We start from the raw sequence: 18,993 nt of genomic DNA, 5'->3' as shown, positions 1-18,993 counted from the left end.
AAGTATGATCTAAGGGATTACAGACCTGTGGTGGGATAGTTCACATGACTGGAGTACTGTCATGGATCAGTATAATTTGTTCAGGAAAGACAGGTAGGAGAAAAAGGAAGAGGTGTTGTCTGATATTTAAAAGAGATGTACATGTGTTCTGGGGTACAGTATGAACTGAAAGGTAGGTCTGTTGAAAGCTTCTGGGTAAAAGTCAGTGGGAACAGCAGCAGGGGGCTGTCATGGCGGGCATGTGCTACAGGCTACCAAACCAGGAAGATGAGGCAGACAAGGCCTTCTTTAAACAACTGGTGAAAGCTTCTAAATCCCAGGACCTGGTTCTCATGATTCTTTTTAATAACCGTGACATCTGCTAGGAGGGAAACAGCAGTACACAGGAGGAACTGGTTAAAGAATGTGAAAGTAGAAGGTAACTTGTGTGATAATGACCATTAAATGATAGAGTTCAAGATCCTACGGGCAGCAGAATAAAGACACTGGACTTAAAAAAATCAGACTTTAATAAACTCAGGGAAAAGGTAGACAGGATTCCCTGGGAGGCAGCTCTGAGGGGAAGGGAGTCTGGGAGAGAAGACTGTACTTTAAGGAGGTCCTATTAAGGCTGAAGGAACAAGGTATTCGGATGCAACAGAAGAGTGAGAATTGCAACAGGAAAATGGCCTGACTAAGCAGCAATCTCAAAGAAACTCAAAAAGAAATACTACAAAAAGTGTAAACTTGATCATTTTACTAAGGAAGACTATAGAAATATTGCACTGATGTGCAGGGAGAAAATCAAGAAGACCAAGGCATGATTTGAGGTGCACTGGCAAAAGTTATAAAAGGCAATAAAAGGGATTCCACAAGTATGTCAGAAGTAAGAGGAAGACCAAAGAAAATGTAGGTCCCTTAGTGAATGCAAAAGTCAGTTTACTTATTGATGATGTAGAAACGGCTAAAGTATCAATGATTTTTTTTATTTCAGTCTTCATGAATAGTCATCTGTCAGATGATGAGCACAGTTGATAGCAAAGAGAGGGAAGGAGATACACAGCCTGGAGTAGTGAAAGAATACTTTAGGGTTTACTTAAACAAACTAGATGCTTTCGAGTTGTCAGGGCTGGATGGGATGCACCCTACAGTACTGAACAAATTGGCTGAGGTAATTTCAGAACCGTGGGGTGTACTTTTGAGAACTCATGGAGATCAGGCGAAGTCCTGGACAATAGTGTAATGAAGGGGAGGCAAATGGGTCATTGGCCCTAGGTGGCAACCCTGGGGGCAGGGTGGAGTGGGAGGCATCCAAAAACAGAAGCAACTGCATTTCCAGTATCACTACCACTGTGCCAGTGTCAGTGCAGTGCATCCACTGATGCCACCCATGGAGCTGCACAAGGGCGCTGTTGCACAAGCTGATTGAAAAAGGGCAAATATAGTCCCCATCTTTAGGACAGGGAAGAAAGAGGATCTGGAGAATTACAGATCAGTCAGGCTATTTTGAATTACCTAGGATCAGGAACAGCCAGCATGGATTCACCAAGAGAAAGTCAACCTGACCAACCTGTTTTCCTTCTATGAAGAAGTGACTGGTTCTTTTGATGATGGGAAAGCAGGAAGTACTTGTAGGAAGCAATTTTTTAATTTAGAAGCATTGGGGATTTCAGGATTGGGTCTGTAGTTGAAAGGTGTATGATTTCTATTATGGCACTTAGTGAAATAGTGTGGAACTGAAGGCAGAGTCCTGTGCACCCTGGTAGGGATGAAAGAATGGGATAAGATCATTGAACTAAGTGAGGATGGTAAGACCATGCTGTCCTAAGAAGAGAGCTCTGTCCAGTAAAGGGAAAAGATGAGGTGGATCAGGGCGGATGACAGCCTGCTGGTGAAATAAAGGACTGAGCATTTTTTTAATTTTATTTTTTAATTATTATTGTTGCTTTGGACTCTCTAATGTTGCTGTGGTAGCTAGAGGGTGGTCCTGAAGTCCTCTGAGGCCACCCAAAAGAAGTCCCAGTGCTGAAGACCAAAAGCAGGGTAGACAAACACTCGACAGAGTTGATCCTGCCTTGAACAGGGGATTGGACTAGATCATAGGTATCAATGATACAGATCACAGACCAGATTTGGCCTGTGGAGCCTCATAATCCAGCCCTTGGTGCTGCGTCTGGGTTCAGAGTGGACCAACATGCAGCACATAACAAACACTAGACCAGCCCCATGTGCAGGGCCCAGAGTATATACCATACATGGTGCCTGCTTCAGCCACTCTGGGTTCCACACTGCACACGGTGCCTCCCCCCACCCACACTTAGCTACTCCAAGGTGAGTGCTGTGTGCACTATGGATCCTGGAATGGTCCTACATGGGTGCTGCATGCATTGGATCCAGCATGGGGGAAGGGGGTTGCAGCTCCATGGACTTTATCCAGTCCATAGGACTAGCCACATGCCATTCATCGAGCCCATGGACCAGCTCTGTACCACTCATCCAGCCCATAGGGCCAGATGAGTTTGACAGCCCTGGACTGGATGATCTCTTGAGGTTCCTTCCACCTCTATTTTTATATGACTCTATGATTACATAGGGCTGTGGTTCCAGCCCATTAATGTGTGTTAGTTAGGTTCTAAAATAGTACCCCACATTGGTTTCAGTGGAGCCTGATTCTGATTTCACAATATCATGATCCTTGGAGACACAGAAAAATTAATTCAAACAAATGTTAAAAGTAGATTAATCAAGACTACACTATACCCTAGCATGGACTCATTCAGAATTAAAGGGCCTTACTTTAGCTTAGTTTAGTTTACTTGGAAACAAATGTTGATTCCCCCCCTGCGCCCTAGAAGCACGTCATGTGTCATACATTTTAAACTTATTGTAATAGGTAACTTGATCTGCTTTTTCAGCTTTTTTCTTATGATTAAAAGGGAAGTGACTCTCTTCTATCCAGATAGCAGCTCTCAGTAATCCAGTGTCAGTCTTCATGACCTAAACATTGCTATACGTAGTCTGAAAACTCACCTTGTATACAAGTTCACTTTCAGGAACAATCTGAAAAGCATTTGTAAGTGGATTTGAATTTATTATGATAGGATATTGTACAGCTACTCTTGCACGAGATGGTGATAACTTGACACTGAACACGTGAACTGAAGCATTGGCTGGAGAATTTTCTGCAATGTTGCCTGTAGTTGGTAAGTTTTCAAGCGACAGAGTGCCTCCTCCTGCAAATTTGGAAAGGAATGTGAAATTACTTTTGTGAGTAAGAGCGTTTATCTTGTACTAAGCACTTTCATTGCTGAACACCAATGGGCTGGTGCTCTTCCTACTTCAGCTGTAGTGAATTGTGGCATTACACTGCTATAGATGCTCTGCAAATGACAGGGAAATCAAACCATTTATTTTATGCTTAAGTAATGCAGTACTTTCATTAAAAAGGATTGATGTTTAAGGTAGTTTCATTATTACACTGCTTACATTCATGCAATATCTAGGAAACACAAGCTGTTTCCATCACCCAACCAATCACCACTGCAGCACCATCTATCACTTTTCCACATGAATCACAATAAAAATAAATTAAGTGAAACAAAAATGTATAGTTAAAAAAGTGATCCCAGTTTCTTTGTGAATTCTGCTCTCAACAGCTCATGTTTTCTTCCTTTCTCCTTTACCACTTTTTCCAACGTGCCTTGTAAATTAAATCAAGAAAGGTAAGGCTAATTCTGCAACATGCTAATTAGCACCACCTGGAAGGCTGAGTGCTCTCAACCCCTGGTAAGTTGAGTGCATTGTGATAGGTTGGTATTACCTTGTAAGCAATTTGGATCCACTACCTGGGTTAGGTTTTGGGGGAGATTTGTGGGGGCAGGGGGTTGGTTTTTTCCCCTTAAAAGTTCATATACTTGGGTTCCAAGTTCATATTTCTTCTCCTAATGAAGTGACCTGCAACCACCAGCGGACTGAAATGTAGGACTGGAAAGGGCCCCCTTGGCCCTCAACTCCAGTAACAAATTTTCAGGCAAGTATTTATCCCAGGGAGTCTCAATAGCTTCTTCTCAATAAGGCCCCAGAAACTGCAAGAACACACTATGCTATGTCATAAGTTAAAAGCAGGAGAGATGAGTATAGTTCCAATGTCCTGCCACAGCAATGCCAGGGGAATAGATAATTGATATATGCTCATAAGATTCTAGCAAGGAGCCCCTACCCCTGCTACTAGAAGTGAGTGAGTGCAGTGCTACAGGGAGGCTAACTGTGAAGTGGTAAGCCTGTTGACAGGAGAGACAGGCAGCAGGTGTAGATGGTGAAGAGGCAGGCCAAGGCAATAAGCTTGTTAATTACAAAGAAAAAGAAACCTGGCCCTGGAGACTACAAGTCTGGTGACTGGAAGATAAGGAAGGAAGGGCTATGAAAATCTTGCCCAGTGCTGGCCCTAATGGAAGGAAGAAGAATAGTTGAGTACTTCCTAGAGATAAGTGCTTTTGTATTTGAATTGTTTATGTCCTAAGACCAGGAAACCTGCTAGTGAGTGCCACATGTGCCTTGGCACTTGATCTACTGTAGATGTGTCTAACGGCTCTTGATATAACAGCATGGCTTATTCTGCAGAGACACCTGCTTTTAGCTTTGGAGGTCCTTGGTTCATTCCTTGGTGCTGGCCAAAATAGAGGCAGCCACCACAGGTCATCTATGGCCATGTAAGGATTGGTGATCTGGAAGGGCCCAATATGAGCCCCTGGTTAGTAGACAGTCAGCGGACAGCAGGATTTCAGGTTATATTTTTGTCTTTATTTCTCCCTTCTTTTCCCCTTCCCCATGTCATAAAAATCTATAGGCCCTTAAGATTGTGGAGAAGAGTCCAGGAAATCAATTGAAAAAGATTGCTAGAGTGGAAAGGAATGAGCAGTGGGACTACAAAGCCATGTTTGTTCAGAATATTTACTATGCCCAGCAGCACTGCCCTGAAGCATGCTGTGCTGCTCCACACAGGCTGCTTCTTAAACGAGTAGTGCAGCTGTTTCAGTACAGGCAGGCTGTTTGGCACATGCAGAGGGCTAGCTGGCATGGTCACTCAGCAGTAGCCTGCCCAGCCTACAATATGAACACAGCTATGCTGCTGGTGGTATAGGACGCAGCCTGCAAGGAACATCTAAGTCTCTGCAGCAGGAGACTGGAGAGGAGGCCCAGAAGTCCTTGTATGCTTTCTCATTAATCTATTAATTTTATACATTAATACAAAAGAAGCATTTTCCTAAACCCAAACTTATGAGCTGATTCTGTGTGCAGCAATGGGAACTTGAGAGGCAGGAATCCAGAAGCATAACTCAACGTTAGTGGCGTAGGCAGATTAGGAAGCGCTGAGCTCTTACCCCTTCGCACAGAGGCTGCTACGGTTGCAGCAGCTGTGGCATGGGCTCTTGCGGCTGCTGCTTTGGTGTGAGCTCCCAGAACATGGGTCGCTGTTGCAGAGGTGCAGGCTTTCTGGGGACTGCCATTCTGCTGTCCCCTCTGAATCAGTGCCCCAGGGCTGGTGCTCTGCTTGCCCACCTCTAGTTACACTAATGCAAGAATCAATTATGTTAGTAGTGATGGTGGTGGAGAAATATGACCACAAAAAAAGCCCAAATGCTGTTAGTATTCTTTCTCTGAGGCTGAAGGGACCCAGCTGTTTTCTGACTCAGGTAGCTGCCATGCTACAAGTGCACCCAGTTGTTGTAGCAGCTGGTCCATGTAGTCCTCACACTCTTTGGACTGCCACTATAGCAGGCATAAGGAAGAGAGAAGAAAGGGCCAACTCTACTGATCTTGATCCTCACCACTGCCTGTATGTGACCATGCCCAGCCTGTACTTGGGAATGAATCTGTTCCTTTATTATTCCCCCTGTACTCTAGAGGAGATTGACTACTCCATCCAGCCCATATAGTCAGAACATGCCTGATCTTCCCAGGTACCAGCTAGCACCACTCCAACAGTAGAGGGGGCAGGTCTGGCTAACTGGCATGCAAAGGTTTTGAGGAAATCCCATTTACATTTTGGCAGGACACCACTGGCACAAGGAAGAGATTCTGAGTGTAAAGCTGTTGTAGAACAGAGAGAATTTTTTTCACAGCTATTTCCACTTTTCCTTAAATTCCCTAAAGCTTAGATGATGTCCTCTAGCTTTTGAGCTCTTCATTAGTGTATGAAACTTTAGTTTTATCACTTCAAAACTAAAATCTGTTATCCCCTTTTCACCTTGCAATAACTTCAGGTCTCACTTTGCTCAGTGTACGCTCCAAGGCAGAATCTATATTCTGTAGGGCAAGAAGTCAGTTCCAGCGCTCTTCAGTGAAATTTAGAGGGGTCCAGGTGAAACTGATTCCATACTCTCTGAAGACTCAATTCCCCTGTATTCTATATCCAGCCAAAATTTATAGTCACTTAGGGATAGCTTATTTTTGGTCCTTGTATAGGTACAGAAATGGCACAGACAGAAATGGCAGTTTTTGCCTGACTTGGCTGCAGAAAGCAGTCTATAGCTGTGATCAAACAGAAAGGCTGCAGACTGCTGTAAAGGGCCTGATCCCACAAAAATCTGAATCCACATTGCATGAGAGTTCAGACAAACACACTCCAAAATGATGCTTGTCACTTGTGGCTGGGGAGCTCCCAGCCTGTCACTGTTTTCAGAATGGCAGAGGGGAAAGGGAGTAGAGAAAATCTGGAGTTTTTTCAGCTGGTGCTGGAGGGCACCACAGGTGCCCCACCCCCCAAGGTGGGGAGCCTCCAATCCACCCTGCCCACCCTCCAGTACTACCTAGGGAATCCCAAGAAGCACTCCCTCTGCTCTGCTCTCTTTTCCCCCCATCCCATTCTGAAAACAGCATCCTGGCTGAGATGGGGAACTGGCACTGGTATGGAAACTGAACTGCAGGCTCATGGCAAGCAGCTGGAATCCCCAGCTCCCAGACCCAACAGTGAAATGCTTCATGCGAAGCATTATGAGTTGCAGCGCGGAGCTGCTGTTCTGTCTGTGTGCAAAGAGGGCATAAGAGACCTATATACACTTACTTTGTATGCCTTCTTTGCAAAGAGCAGGAACTTGGTGGGTCCAGGAGAAGGGTGGCACTGCAGTCATGCTCCCTCTACCCCATTAATCACCAGAGCCAAGTGACTGTGGAAAAGTGCATATCCCCCACTCTAAGGCATGTACATCAACTGTTCCAAAACTAGGAGAGGTAGAATTGGGATAGCTATAAATAAGGTCACAAGTCTGACTGAAATTGAATAATGGAAGTAGGGTAACAACCAAAACCAATTAAAGAACCTCTGGTACACATGTTCCCACTCCCTTGCACTAAAATGCCCTAGGTGGCAATAATGCATTTTGTCACCAGATGGTAGGAGAGAGCAGATGCTGATCTTTGTAGACATTTACTCTAAGCTGTTAAAGACTGACACAGTCTGGGCTCAATATAGACACACCACTAGAATATTAACCTCTGATTTATTAAGATGCATTTCTTCTCTGGATTGGATAAAGTTGCTCTGTTTTAGGGGTTTTTGTCATCTGCCTACAACTTTTCTCCACTGGTGTAGTACTAATTAAACTGGTGTAAACATTTTGTCTTTCTTGGGCCTTAATCCACATTTCCAAGCTTTTCTCTGCACCCACAAGGACCCCTGAGTTAATTTTTCTTTAAATGAAGGTTGAGAGTCTTCTGTAGTGTCCTCATTAGAGTAATTGGGGCTTCAAAGAAAACACGAAATATTGAGAGATGCATGTGATTTGGCAACGTGACACTACCAATATATAGTTACTGTGCCCTTCTGCAAGCACCAGTAAGTGCTCAGTCATCCACTGACCACAGTTTAAGAAGGCTCACCTTTAAGTTACTGAAGTTATGCCTAAGGGGACAGACTGCAGCTCAGAAAGTGTCATGAGTTAGACTGATCCTCCCGACCCAGTAGACATTAGCTGTTTGGTTGGGAGTGTGGGGCACCAAGCTCCAATTTGGAGTTGATCCAGAGAGAGAGGCTGCCTCTCTGCTGCCTCTTCCCCTGCCAAGTGGAGCACCTTCATGAGCTTGTGTCTGAGCACACCTAGATCAGGGCTGGGCAGGCAGGGGAGGGAGGTCCATTCTGGGGTTTCCACAGCCTGTGGAAGTGAAGTGGGGGACTTCAACCCATCTACCCTATCCTCCAGTGCCCACTGGGCAACCCCCAGAATGAGTTCCCTCTACTCCCTTCCTTTCTCTCCCATTCTGAAAACATTGATGAAAGCAGGGCTGAGCTGACAGAAATCAGCCCTGTTCCCAGTGGGTGTGTCCAGATGAGCGGGTATGTGCCTCTTGCCCCATCACAAACCCCTTTGAGGCAGGGCAAGAGGCACACGCAGGAATGAAAAGATGTTCCCCATGCTGCAAACTTGCAGTGCGGGAAGAAAATTAGACTCAGGTCAAACAAAAACCTGGGTCGAAAAAAACAGGTTAGGTGCCCTGAGGCAACTGGAGGTTCAGTCCTCCAGAGATGCTCTGGCACAGTGCCAGAGCATCTCTATGATTGGCCCTTTCCCCACTCCTGAAGCACGCTGCCTGCCTGTGCTGGGCAGGCAGCAGTGCAAGCTGCAGGGACTCAGACCCAGCTTTTGCAGGTAAGCAGGGGGTGGGGAGGGAGGGGATGGAGGATACCTTGGGAGGCTGGAGACAGCAGGGGAATGTCTCCAGGGGGAGTCTCCAGCCTCCTGCTCCCTCCCAAGGCTGGAGACAGCCAGGGAGGTATTCCCCTACCGTCTCCTGCTCTGCCGAGGCTGGAGACAAGCAGGGGAAGAAGCAGGAGGCTGGAGACAGCAGGAGAATATCTTGCTCATTCGCCTGCTGTCTCCGGCCTCCTGAGAAGAGCTCCTTTCCGAAGTGGAAAGGATAAAGAAGAGTACCACAAAGCATCATTTGAGGACAGGACAGGACAGGACAAAATGCCCTTTTAACTAAACAAATTAATTTCTTCAGGAGCTAATCAAAAGAACATCAACAGATAGCTTTATTACTGTGTACAAATAGGCTCACCGGGAGAGAATACCAGGTACCAAAGAGTTCTTAAACCTAGCAGAGAAAGACATGACAAGAACCAGTAGCTGGAAGTTCAAGCAAAAAATGAGGCATACATGTTTAAAAGTGATGACAATTAACAACTGCCAAAATAATTCATTTTCTGTCTTGTGAAGTCTTTAAATCAAGACTGGATGTCTTTCTAGAGTTACTTTAGTCAAATACAAGTTATAGAATGAAATACAGAAAAATCTGGATGAAATTCTGTGGCCTAAATTATAGGACGTTGCTCTCAAAGGGTGCGTCCAGACAAGTGCACACATGCCTCTTGCCCCACCTCAAACCCTTTTGAGGTGGGGCAACAGGCACATGCGGGAATGAAAAAACGTTCCCCACGCTGCAAGTTTGCAGCGCGGGGAGAAAAGTAGACCCCTGGATATACAGGGATCTGAAAAAAATGAAACAAAAAAAAAGCAGGGCAACCAGAGGCTGGGTCCTCCAGGGAGATGCTCTGGCTGCCAGAGCATCTCCATGGTTGGCCCCTCACCCTGGAGCTGAAACACTTGGCCGGCCAGGGCTCCAGTGATGGTGAGTGAGGGGTCAGAAGGGCTGGAGGAGGGGGGAGGGCACCATGGGGGGGGGGCCCCTATGGCCCCACCTGCTCCCCCAGGCCCCCCTGATCCCTTCCCAGCCTGGCCCTGCCACCCTCTGGGCCCCTATGCCACCCAGCGGCAGGGCAGCAGGACCCAGCGCAATACACGGTCCCCATATGCCATGTCGGGTCCTGCTTCCCTGGGCCTGGCCCGGCCAGGGGCCCCGAGGGCTGGCAGGACCCAGCTAGCCCTGTCATGAGGGGACCGCATGCTGCACTGCGTCCTGCCACCAAGGGCGCAGCCCGGCCAAGTGGCAGAGGGGCACCGAAGGTGACAGGTCCTGCCAGCAAGGGCCTGGCCCGGCAGCAGAGAAGCCCCAGGACCTGCCTGGGCCTGGAATGCGGTCCCCATGTGCTGTACCAGGTCCTGCCAGCAAGGGCCTGGTCCAGCTGGGCAGCAGACAGCCCCCAGGGCCAGCAGGGCCCGGCTGAGCCCAGCGTGCAGTCCCCGCGTGCCACGCCGGGTCTTGCCGCCATGGCTCAGAGCTCCCCACTCCTGCTGCTGCTGCTAAAGGTAAGTTATGGGCCCTGGGCGAGGGGTCAGGGGCCCTCCAGGGTGCCTGGGACTCTGAGCAGTGGCCGTCCAGGGGGAGCTGGGACCCTGGGCAGGGGGTCTGGGGCCCTGTTGGGGGGGGCATTGCATGTGCTGTGGGGGGGGCTGCACCCTGTGGGGGCCAGGGGACCCACCCCTCCTGAGAAGTCCCCCCAGCAATCACCCCACACCAACCCACATCCCTCCACACACGCACAGCCCCTTCCTGCAAACACCCCATCCGCCTATCACATACCCATCATGTGCGAAGAAAACCAAAAATACACTTCAACACATATAGACATTTAGAATTTATTTTATCATGATGATAGAGATACGGGTAGGCTTCCACATTGCTTTAACATTCTAAATACACTAATAAAGCATTGCCCAACTGATTGTTGTCTCTCTGTCTAGGGTGTGTGGGTGGGTATGCGTTGGTGGGTGGGTGGAGTGGTCTTTTGTGTTAATTGTGGAAAAACATGGATTTGGGGATATTTTTAAAAATAGATTTGGGATGCTGCTGCAGCAGTCCAGCTGTCACAAGGGGTAGTGTCTCCAGGTACCAAGTGGCCAGGCCCCAGATGCTCGGGAGAGTGAGTAGCCCTGAGCTGCTTGCCAGGGCAGCTTTTTGTACAGATGGGGCCAGGACAGGGCACCACAGGTGCTGGTCCCAGGCTCTAGTTCCCCCTGGCTGCGGATCAGAGAGGAGCCAGCCAGGGTAATTTTGCCTCAAGTGCCACAATTTGATCCATGCCAAAGTGCATGTCCAAGCATGTGTGCTGAGGCAAAAAGCCCCAGCTCAAATTTGCACCACTTCTATTTGAGCTGTTCAAAGTGCACATGCTTGCATGTGTGGACGTGCCCAATGATATATAAAAATATGTCTAATCCACTGTCTTTATTGTAGTACCATCTGTTCTAAGAGTCTCCTTTAAAAGAAGTGAATTAGTGTTCCTGATGGATACATACATGTCTTTTGGAGTTGGAAGCTGGCTGGAACACCTTTTCTTAGGCAACAGGAGAGAGGAAAGACTTTTGTTTCATTCTAGGTAGCTTGGTAACCAATAGCATTGAAGATCTGGCAGCAGGGTCTTCATGATAGGCTACATAAGCCTACTTGTGCCCCAGGGTTCACTGGGATGCAAGCATATGCACTGTCTGCTACCCGAACTGGCTAGATTAAAATTAATTTGGGCATGGTTGCACATAGTACATTGACACCAGCAATTGCAATGTGGATACAACCTGCTTATCAGTGACAGGTACCAGGCAAAAAAATAGTGCTAATAACCAGGGATCCTGGTTCTCTCTGATTTTTAAAAATCCCCAATTTTTGGATTTAAAAAAGTAACACAAAATTTTTCTGTGATTAAAATGAAACAGTAAAGCTCCTGAGGTCAAGTAACCCTGAGCTGGTGGCCAGGGCAGGTTTTTGTACTGGTGGGGCCAGGACAGGGCAGCTTTTTATACTGCTGGGGACAGCACAGGTGCTGACCCCAGGTTCTAGCTCCCCCTGGTTGCAGATCCAGGAGGAGCCAGGCAGGGTTTTTTTGCCCCAGGTGGCACAATTTGCTCCACAACGAAGTGCATGCCCGAGCATATGTGCTGAGGCAAAAAGCCCTGGCTCAAATTTTTACTGCTTCTATTTAAGCTGCTGCAAGTTCACGTGCTTACAGTGTGGGCAGTTGCAAGTTAATGAAGGTGCTTTACTTTGGAGTGCCTTCATCTGAACCCTTGTGAAATCAGGCCCTTTTAAAGCACTCTGCAGCCACACACTTACGTTGGGTCATGGCTGTAGGGCACTTTCAGGGGTCAGATCAGGCAAAAATTGTCACTCGTGTCTGCACCTTAAGTTATTAAGAGCCACACAGGCAAAAACACATGGAGCCAGCAGCATATTTTTTAGCAAGCTTGTTAGTTTGCAAACCTGTTGTGCTTGCTATATTAATGCCTTTTGTTTGACTAAATGATACGGTTAAACTTATTGCTGATATTAAGCTGAAAAAAAGCACAGGGCTTGTCTGTACATACTGTTATTAAAAATTTTGGGAATATCTATTTGAAAATGAGTAAGCTAAACAGGAATAAGATATTTTCTAGTTTAGAATAAGAGTAGGTCCACACATGATGTAATTTACGAATAGATATTTCATTTTCAATTCACTCTTTAATCCAACCTCACTTTCAACTGTACACAATACCTCAGTTCTCCTAGCTGTACTTTTATCTTATTTGCACCTTGTGCAGTCATATACACTTGTGCAAAATGCAACCACAAATACAAGGTTAGCCCCATAAATTTTTTTGCAGGACAATTCCATACCTCAAAAATTGTCACAAGCATTGGCCAAGGTAATAGAATTTTAACATCTCCCTCAAACTAATTCTGAGGTACTCTAAAACTTAATGCTTCCAGAACACATATACAAAAAGAAGTCTGCACCTAAGTAAACCAGTCTTGCTCCTTTGAGAACTCGCCTCTTCTCCCACCTCCAAACTCTCATATGGAACAGTAGATAGTATATTCTGACCCAGCGTATTACTATATTGGCACTCAATTCATCACAGTAAGCCAAATTCTATGTCCATTGTACAACTCCATAGTTGTTTTCTTACTGAAGTACATTGACCTATAACTATAATTTGTTTAATCAAGATTTCTGATTTAAACAAAAGTATATATACATATATAAAATACCCATAAGAAAAACTATACCAGGCAGGTGTGTTCTTACCAGCTATTCCTCCTAACAAAATGAAGAAAAAGAACATGTTCTGCATCTTCCCTGACATCCATACCCCTAGGATGTGAACTAAAGGAAGATTTTGCAATAGCTTCCTCAGTCTAGATCAGCCACACTTAATATTTCCCCTTGTCACTCTGTTGCATGAGAAATCAAACAAAGGTTTTGCTGTAGCTAAGGGAGTTTCAAACACCGTCATTCTGTTTGTTCTTCAGTGGACTGCTCCTTGCTGGCATTCTGTGCATAGGACTGTCATACCTGGCAAAAAACATCTTTAATATGCCTTACATCTGAATTCTCTTAAAATACCAAGGAGACAAAAAATCTAGCTGCTTACAAAATAGCAAACATAGTACTGGTTTGATAAGCTCTGAGGAATGAGGTATACTCTGCAGAGACCAGATATCACGCGCTGATGTATAACAGTTTCCCTGGTTGCTCCATGTTATTTTACACTTATTCTGGGGGGAGGATCACAGAGTTCACTAAGCCTTATATACACTACAGTCAGAGGCATGATAATGGCTCATGTACCCATAGCCAAAGTAGATATGCCCTAATGAGCCCAATCACCCATAGCAATGAAGCTATGGTGTCATAGGCTGCCCAACCCCTGGAGATCTGCAGAGGGGACTAACATACAGCTTGTACCACTGTGGGTTCACTGCTTTTGGGTACCTAAGCTTGATTAATCAGAGCTGACTCTGGTATTACCTACACAGGCTGCTATCACAGCTCCAATGGTTGGGGTTAAAGGGGAGTTTGATGATGCTGTTATATTGGAATAGTTCTATGAGCAAAAACTTCTAGCGTGAACTGAGTTAGAGCACTATATCTTGTGATAGTTTGGGGAAATATAAATATGGTTATACTGCTATAACTGCTTTTCACATGGGGCTTTTACTAATGTGGCTATGTTATTAAAAATCACACTCTTGAAAACCATAGTGCAGATGCCATTATACTGGCAAGAAAGTCCTTTGGCTGGTACAGATTATTCCATTTAAGGAGCTGGTTTAATAGCATCACTCAAGGAACTCTTTGGCAGTTTAAACTTAATCTTCAATTGGAGTGGGCTGTCAGCTATGGCTCTACCATCAAACCCTTTTCAGAAGCACACAAGCCATGCATTCCTTGGTCTTTTTCTGGAGGCTTCCAATAAGAAACTTTCCACTTCTGTGTAGACTTCCAGCCAGGCACAATTAATACCAGCTGTGGTAAAGGGGTCTGTGTATAGACACCTCTCCCGTGAGAATTGGACTGGAACCACCAATTTATTATATATGGGCCACAGAATCTTCTTAAACTTTACAAGGGAGGTGAGTGTAAGAAGGATAAGTCTGTTTAGTACACTTGCCTAGGACATGGAAGACTTGGGTTTAGTTTATTTACTCTGCCACAGATTTCATGTGTGACCTGAGGCAAATCACTGAAGCATCTTTCCCTATCAGTAAAAAAGGGTTAGTAGTGCTTTTCTTATTCACTTACACATTGTGAGGCGGAGTGCAAATTTGAAATGTTTGGTGATCTCCTTATGAAAAGTGCTATCTCAGAGGAGACCAGTGCACTTGGCTTCTGTCATGGGAAAATTTCATAGGACTAAGTGGGAGGAAACAATCTCATGGCTCTGTTCATGGCATTTTCCCACTAATTATTCTGTTGGGGGTACAGGTTTTCCTCCCCTGGTCCCCCATACAGGCTGCAGGATGTGCACCTGATCCTGGGGGTTCCCTGAGATTGGCAAGGTTACCTGTTAGAGACTCCAACTTGGTTTGTGTTCTGGATAGTCTGCCCCTCAGCAAGACTAGCCCTGACTCAGTCAGTCCTCTTCTTTGCTTGCAAAGTCAATGCTCTGTCCTTTGACCCATGAAAATACCTCTATGAAGTGTCATTACAGAGGTAATTAAATTTGATAAGGTCCACGTGTGTGGAAACCCATCAATGGACAGATCTGAGCATGTGAATGTAAATCTGGAACCTTTAATTTTAGTAAAACATCTTGTATGTTTGTTTCATTTTAGTGGTTGCTTATAGTCCTTTCAGTTAAACACAGATGCCTCCTAAACACCCAAGAGAACTATAGGAACTGCTGGGCTAAGGTTTAAAATAACGGATACTTTCAGCTACCAGAGTTTTCATTTGTTTCATTTGCAGTGTGAGAGCACTGGGCTTCCTCCTTTCCTGTACCTGTGAAAAGATGTGAGCAGGACTCCCCCTCCTCCCTGCTCTGAGGACAGAATTTTTTGTCCTTTCTCCTAAGGCTATTTCTTCTATAAATACATATCTCAGACTATTCATTTGGTCTTTCTTATGTCTGAGTGCCCACACAGATCCCATTGGCAACAATAGTTCAGTACTCATGTGCACAATTACATAAATCAGACTTTTCCTCGCACATCAAACCTTTCATATTCTGCAACAAAGAAAAGATAAAAACAACCTCTCCGAGCTCATCTTGTGAATGGACGCAACACTAGGAGACAAGAAACCTGGGCTGGATTGAAATTTGATTTATGCATTTGCTTAAATCTTTATGGTTTTCCCTCATGTATGTCTGTCCCTCAGTACAAAAGCTTATGATTTGCATGTTAAGAAAGTGCTACATGAAAAAAACAAACATCTGCATAGTTGTCTTGTGTTTGTTTGTTCTTTCAACATGTTTCCACCGTCGTCAGGTTGTTACTGAAAAGCCTTCAAGAGGTATGTGTGCTCTGAGCAGAGGACCTGAAGGTAAAGGGGGAGAGAAAAGGAGTGACAAGCATTGCCTGCAAAAAAGGTGTGGTACAGAAAAGGAAATGGTAGGTGAATAAAAGAAAAGGCATGTGAGAGGTTCATGTACAGGAGAAACAGGTTCTCTTTCCTCTACCTTCCCACAGTCCCCAGCAGTGCCTTTCTGGACTCCTTCCTCAATTCTCTCTTCCACTACATTCTTCCACAGAGTATCCCATGAGACTGTTTCATTTGTCTGGAGATGTTGTCAGTTTTGCAGTTAAGTCAGAATTAAAAGAAACCTGAGGCTGTGGGATAACACTGAAAAACAATGAGTAAATCATTGTGTCAAGTGTGGCAGCCAGTTAGAAAAGTATGAATGAAGGGGAGAGACCTCCATAGCAAGTCATGTGGAGGGGGTCACTCATGAGGTTCATCAAAGCAGTTCTGATGCAGTGGAAATAATATTTTATGGGATATGAAGCAGGTGAGAGGAAGTCAAGGCAGAGAAAACAGTGATATACTCTAAGATTTTGAAGATCAAGTGGAGCCGGAAAAGTCCAGGGTGGGGTTATTTCTAATTTTTTTTCTTCATTTTTGCTTTCAAAACTAGATAAAACAAGTGTTAGTTAGAAAAAGAGATGTCTAGGTGATCAGGAGAATTAGGGAAGCGAAAAGTATGAGAGAAACGTCATTCTCCCCTTGTACTCGGCCTTGGTGAGGCCGCAGCTGGAGTACTGCGTCCAGTTTTGGGCTCCACAATTCAAAAAGGATGTGGAGAAGCTTGAGAGAGTCCAGAGGAGAGCCACGCGCGTGATCAGAGGTCAGGAAAACAGACCTTATGATGACAGGCTGAGAGCCACGGGACTCTTTAGCCTGGAAAAGCGCAGGCTCAGGGGTGATCTGATGGCCACCTTTAAGTTTATCAGGGGTGACCACCAGGATCTGGGGGAACGTCTGTTCACCAGAGCGCCCCAAGGGATGACGAGGTCGAACGGTCACAAACTCCTGCAAGACCGCTTCAGGCTGGACATAAGGAAGAATTTCTTTACTGTCCGAGCCCCCAAGGTCTGAAACAGTCTGCCAGCGGAGGTGGTTCAAGCACCTACATTGAACACCTTCAAGAGTAAATTGGATGCTTATCTTGCTGGGATCCTATGACCCCAGCTGACTTCCTGCCCTTTGGGCAGGGGGCTGGACTCGATGATCTCCTGAGGTCCCTTCCAGCCCTAATGTCTATGTCTATGAAATATGAAAAATGCTGTTGCTGTCAGGAAATGGGCACAAGAAACAGACCGACTGGTTGGAATGTGAAATAAGAAAGATGTAGGCTCAGAGAAAAGATAAGGGGCTGAGTGAGGGAGGTGGAAGGTTTGGGCGCAGATAGAAGTTACGTTTGTCATGTGATTGGCCCCTTGAAAGTTCTCTACAGCCATGTCCTTACAGAAGCACATGGCTACAGATCACTTTAAAAGTGTCTGTGACAGGACGGGAACCTCAGGGTCACTGTGCTCCCCCTTAGTTACCCTCTATACCATGCCAAGCCACCTATCCGCACCCCGCAATCTAGCCTGCCACGTCTTGGTCTTATGTGTATTATAGGGAGGCTACCTTTAGTCTTCTTGGCCATGGTTCTCCTGTCCTATATCAACCCTGTTTTCCAGAATGGGGTTCAGGTGCACCCCAGCCTTATGGGCTCTGCGTGGCTCCAACCACCCCTGTACCACGCCCCAAGCCTCACGATCCTCCAGTTGACAACAGCAAACAATAACACAAGCCCCTGGGCTATAACACAAATTTAAACCACTTGGCTAACCTCCTTTGAGTCACACTCTGCGGGTGCTCCATCCTTCACCAGCTTAACAAACTGCTTGTGTTCAGGCCTTTCCCCTTTTCTTATTTTGGCAGCACTCCACCTCCTCAGCCTCCAGCCTGTGCTTTATAGGAGTCAGTCCTGCCCCTTCCAGTCAGCTGACTCAACAGGTGTGGGCCCCTAGCTCCTCCTGGTTGTCCTGGCAACCAGCACCTGGTAGCCATTCCTGCTCTTCAAGTAGCAGGCACCTTAGTGCCCTGCTACAGTGTTCAATCACGTGACAATCTGAACCCTCATTACACAGGGGTTCAGGTGAAGTGCTCCGAAGTGGAGTGCCTTCATTAACTCCTGTCAGGTGTTCCAAGATTGGAGGTGGGGGTGTTGCCCCAATCCACCCACCCCACACTCCAGTGTTGGTTTGGCAAACCCCACACTGAACTCCTTCCCTTCCCCCCCCCATTCTGAAGACAGAACTAGAGCAGGGGTGAGGGTGGGCAGGGCTAGGGCTCAACACTGGAGCTCAATTCTCCCAACCCCCCCAGACCCAACAGTGAATGTCTGTTGGGTCAGAGGTGGGACACTGTAACTCATGGCTTTTCTTGCAAAGCGCCATGAGTTACAGCAGGGAGTTGTACATCTGTCAGTGCCCAAAAACCTTTTGCTAGCATCACTGAGGGAGGGATTTCAAAGAGACTGTTTGCATGAAGGAAGTTGCAGGACTGAGACCTTGACCTTATCTCTGTGGATTTCTTTCTAGTTCTATTTGCAGTCAGCTTATACAGAAGAAATGTTCTCTCCTTCTCAACTGTGTCTAAGGTTTAAGACTTGCCACATTTTCCTGTTAATGCTTCCTTCTTCAGCCAGTGCAACAACACTCTCTGAAATCAGCTTATTTCTCTGTTGCCAAGCTGACCCTGGAGAAAGAAGCCATTTTAGTTGTGCTGTAATAATTTCCTGTTAGAATTTAGGCAGCCACTTCTAAATAAATTAGGAACTTTCACAAATTGATCCATGGCTCAGTCAGAGAATGGTTATTATTGTTGTTATCATGATTAAGTCACCTAAACTATTAGTTTTTATCTTCATCTCTTTCCTTTTTTGATGGTAATAGTTGCCTATTAGATGCTTTGGTAATTTTTCCTAACACATTAAAGCAATTTTCTGACAGCCTGCACCAAGAGGTTATCCGTTATTTCTATTTGATCCTTGTCTAGCTTTAAGGTTCCCCATCTAGCATCTCACATAATGTATCTGTTATGTCAATGAAAGTCCCCTAACTTTTTATATGAATAAATATAGCCACAGATGGTTTCATTTCTTTCATATGTATACACACACACATGGCAGAATGAAAAATGTGATTCAAGAGACAGATGTGATATTCCAGTGATTCTGGATCCTTTCTCTCCTACCCTCTCCATCTCCTGTTCACCTTATCTTTGCATCCTCTCTCAAATTATTACTTACAAGTATAGGCTGGGCTAAATTGACAGATTACAGGGAAAGGGGCAGTTTGGCCAAA

At 45.6% G+C, this 18,993-nt stretch overlaps 1 protein-coding gene across 1 annotated transcript in view; it reads right to left on the bottom strand.

The window, feature by feature from the left end:
- Positions 1 to 18,993, bottom strand: part of CDHR3 (cadherin related family member 3) — a 114,990-nt gene that overhangs the window by 58,141 nt on the left and 37,856 nt on the right. The window contains exon 2 of the mRNA XM_090041057.1: positions 3,010 to 3,212. Within this exon, the coding sequence (XP_089897183.1) occupies positions 3,010 to 3,212 (203 nt within the window). The remainder of the gene's footprint in view (positions 1 to 3,009; positions 3,213 to 18,993) is intronic.

This window comes from Crocodylus siamensis, chromosome 4, assembly GCF_052110815.1.
Source record: "Crocodylus siamensis isolate JL-2025a chromosome 4, ASM5211081v1, whole genome shotgun sequence".
Classification (NCBI taxonomy): Eukaryota; Metazoa; Chordata; order Crocodylia; family Crocodylidae; genus Crocodylus; species Crocodylus siamensis.
The sequence above is the reverse complement of the archived record's forward strand: the minus strand, read 5'-3'. Positions and strand labels throughout refer to the sequence as shown.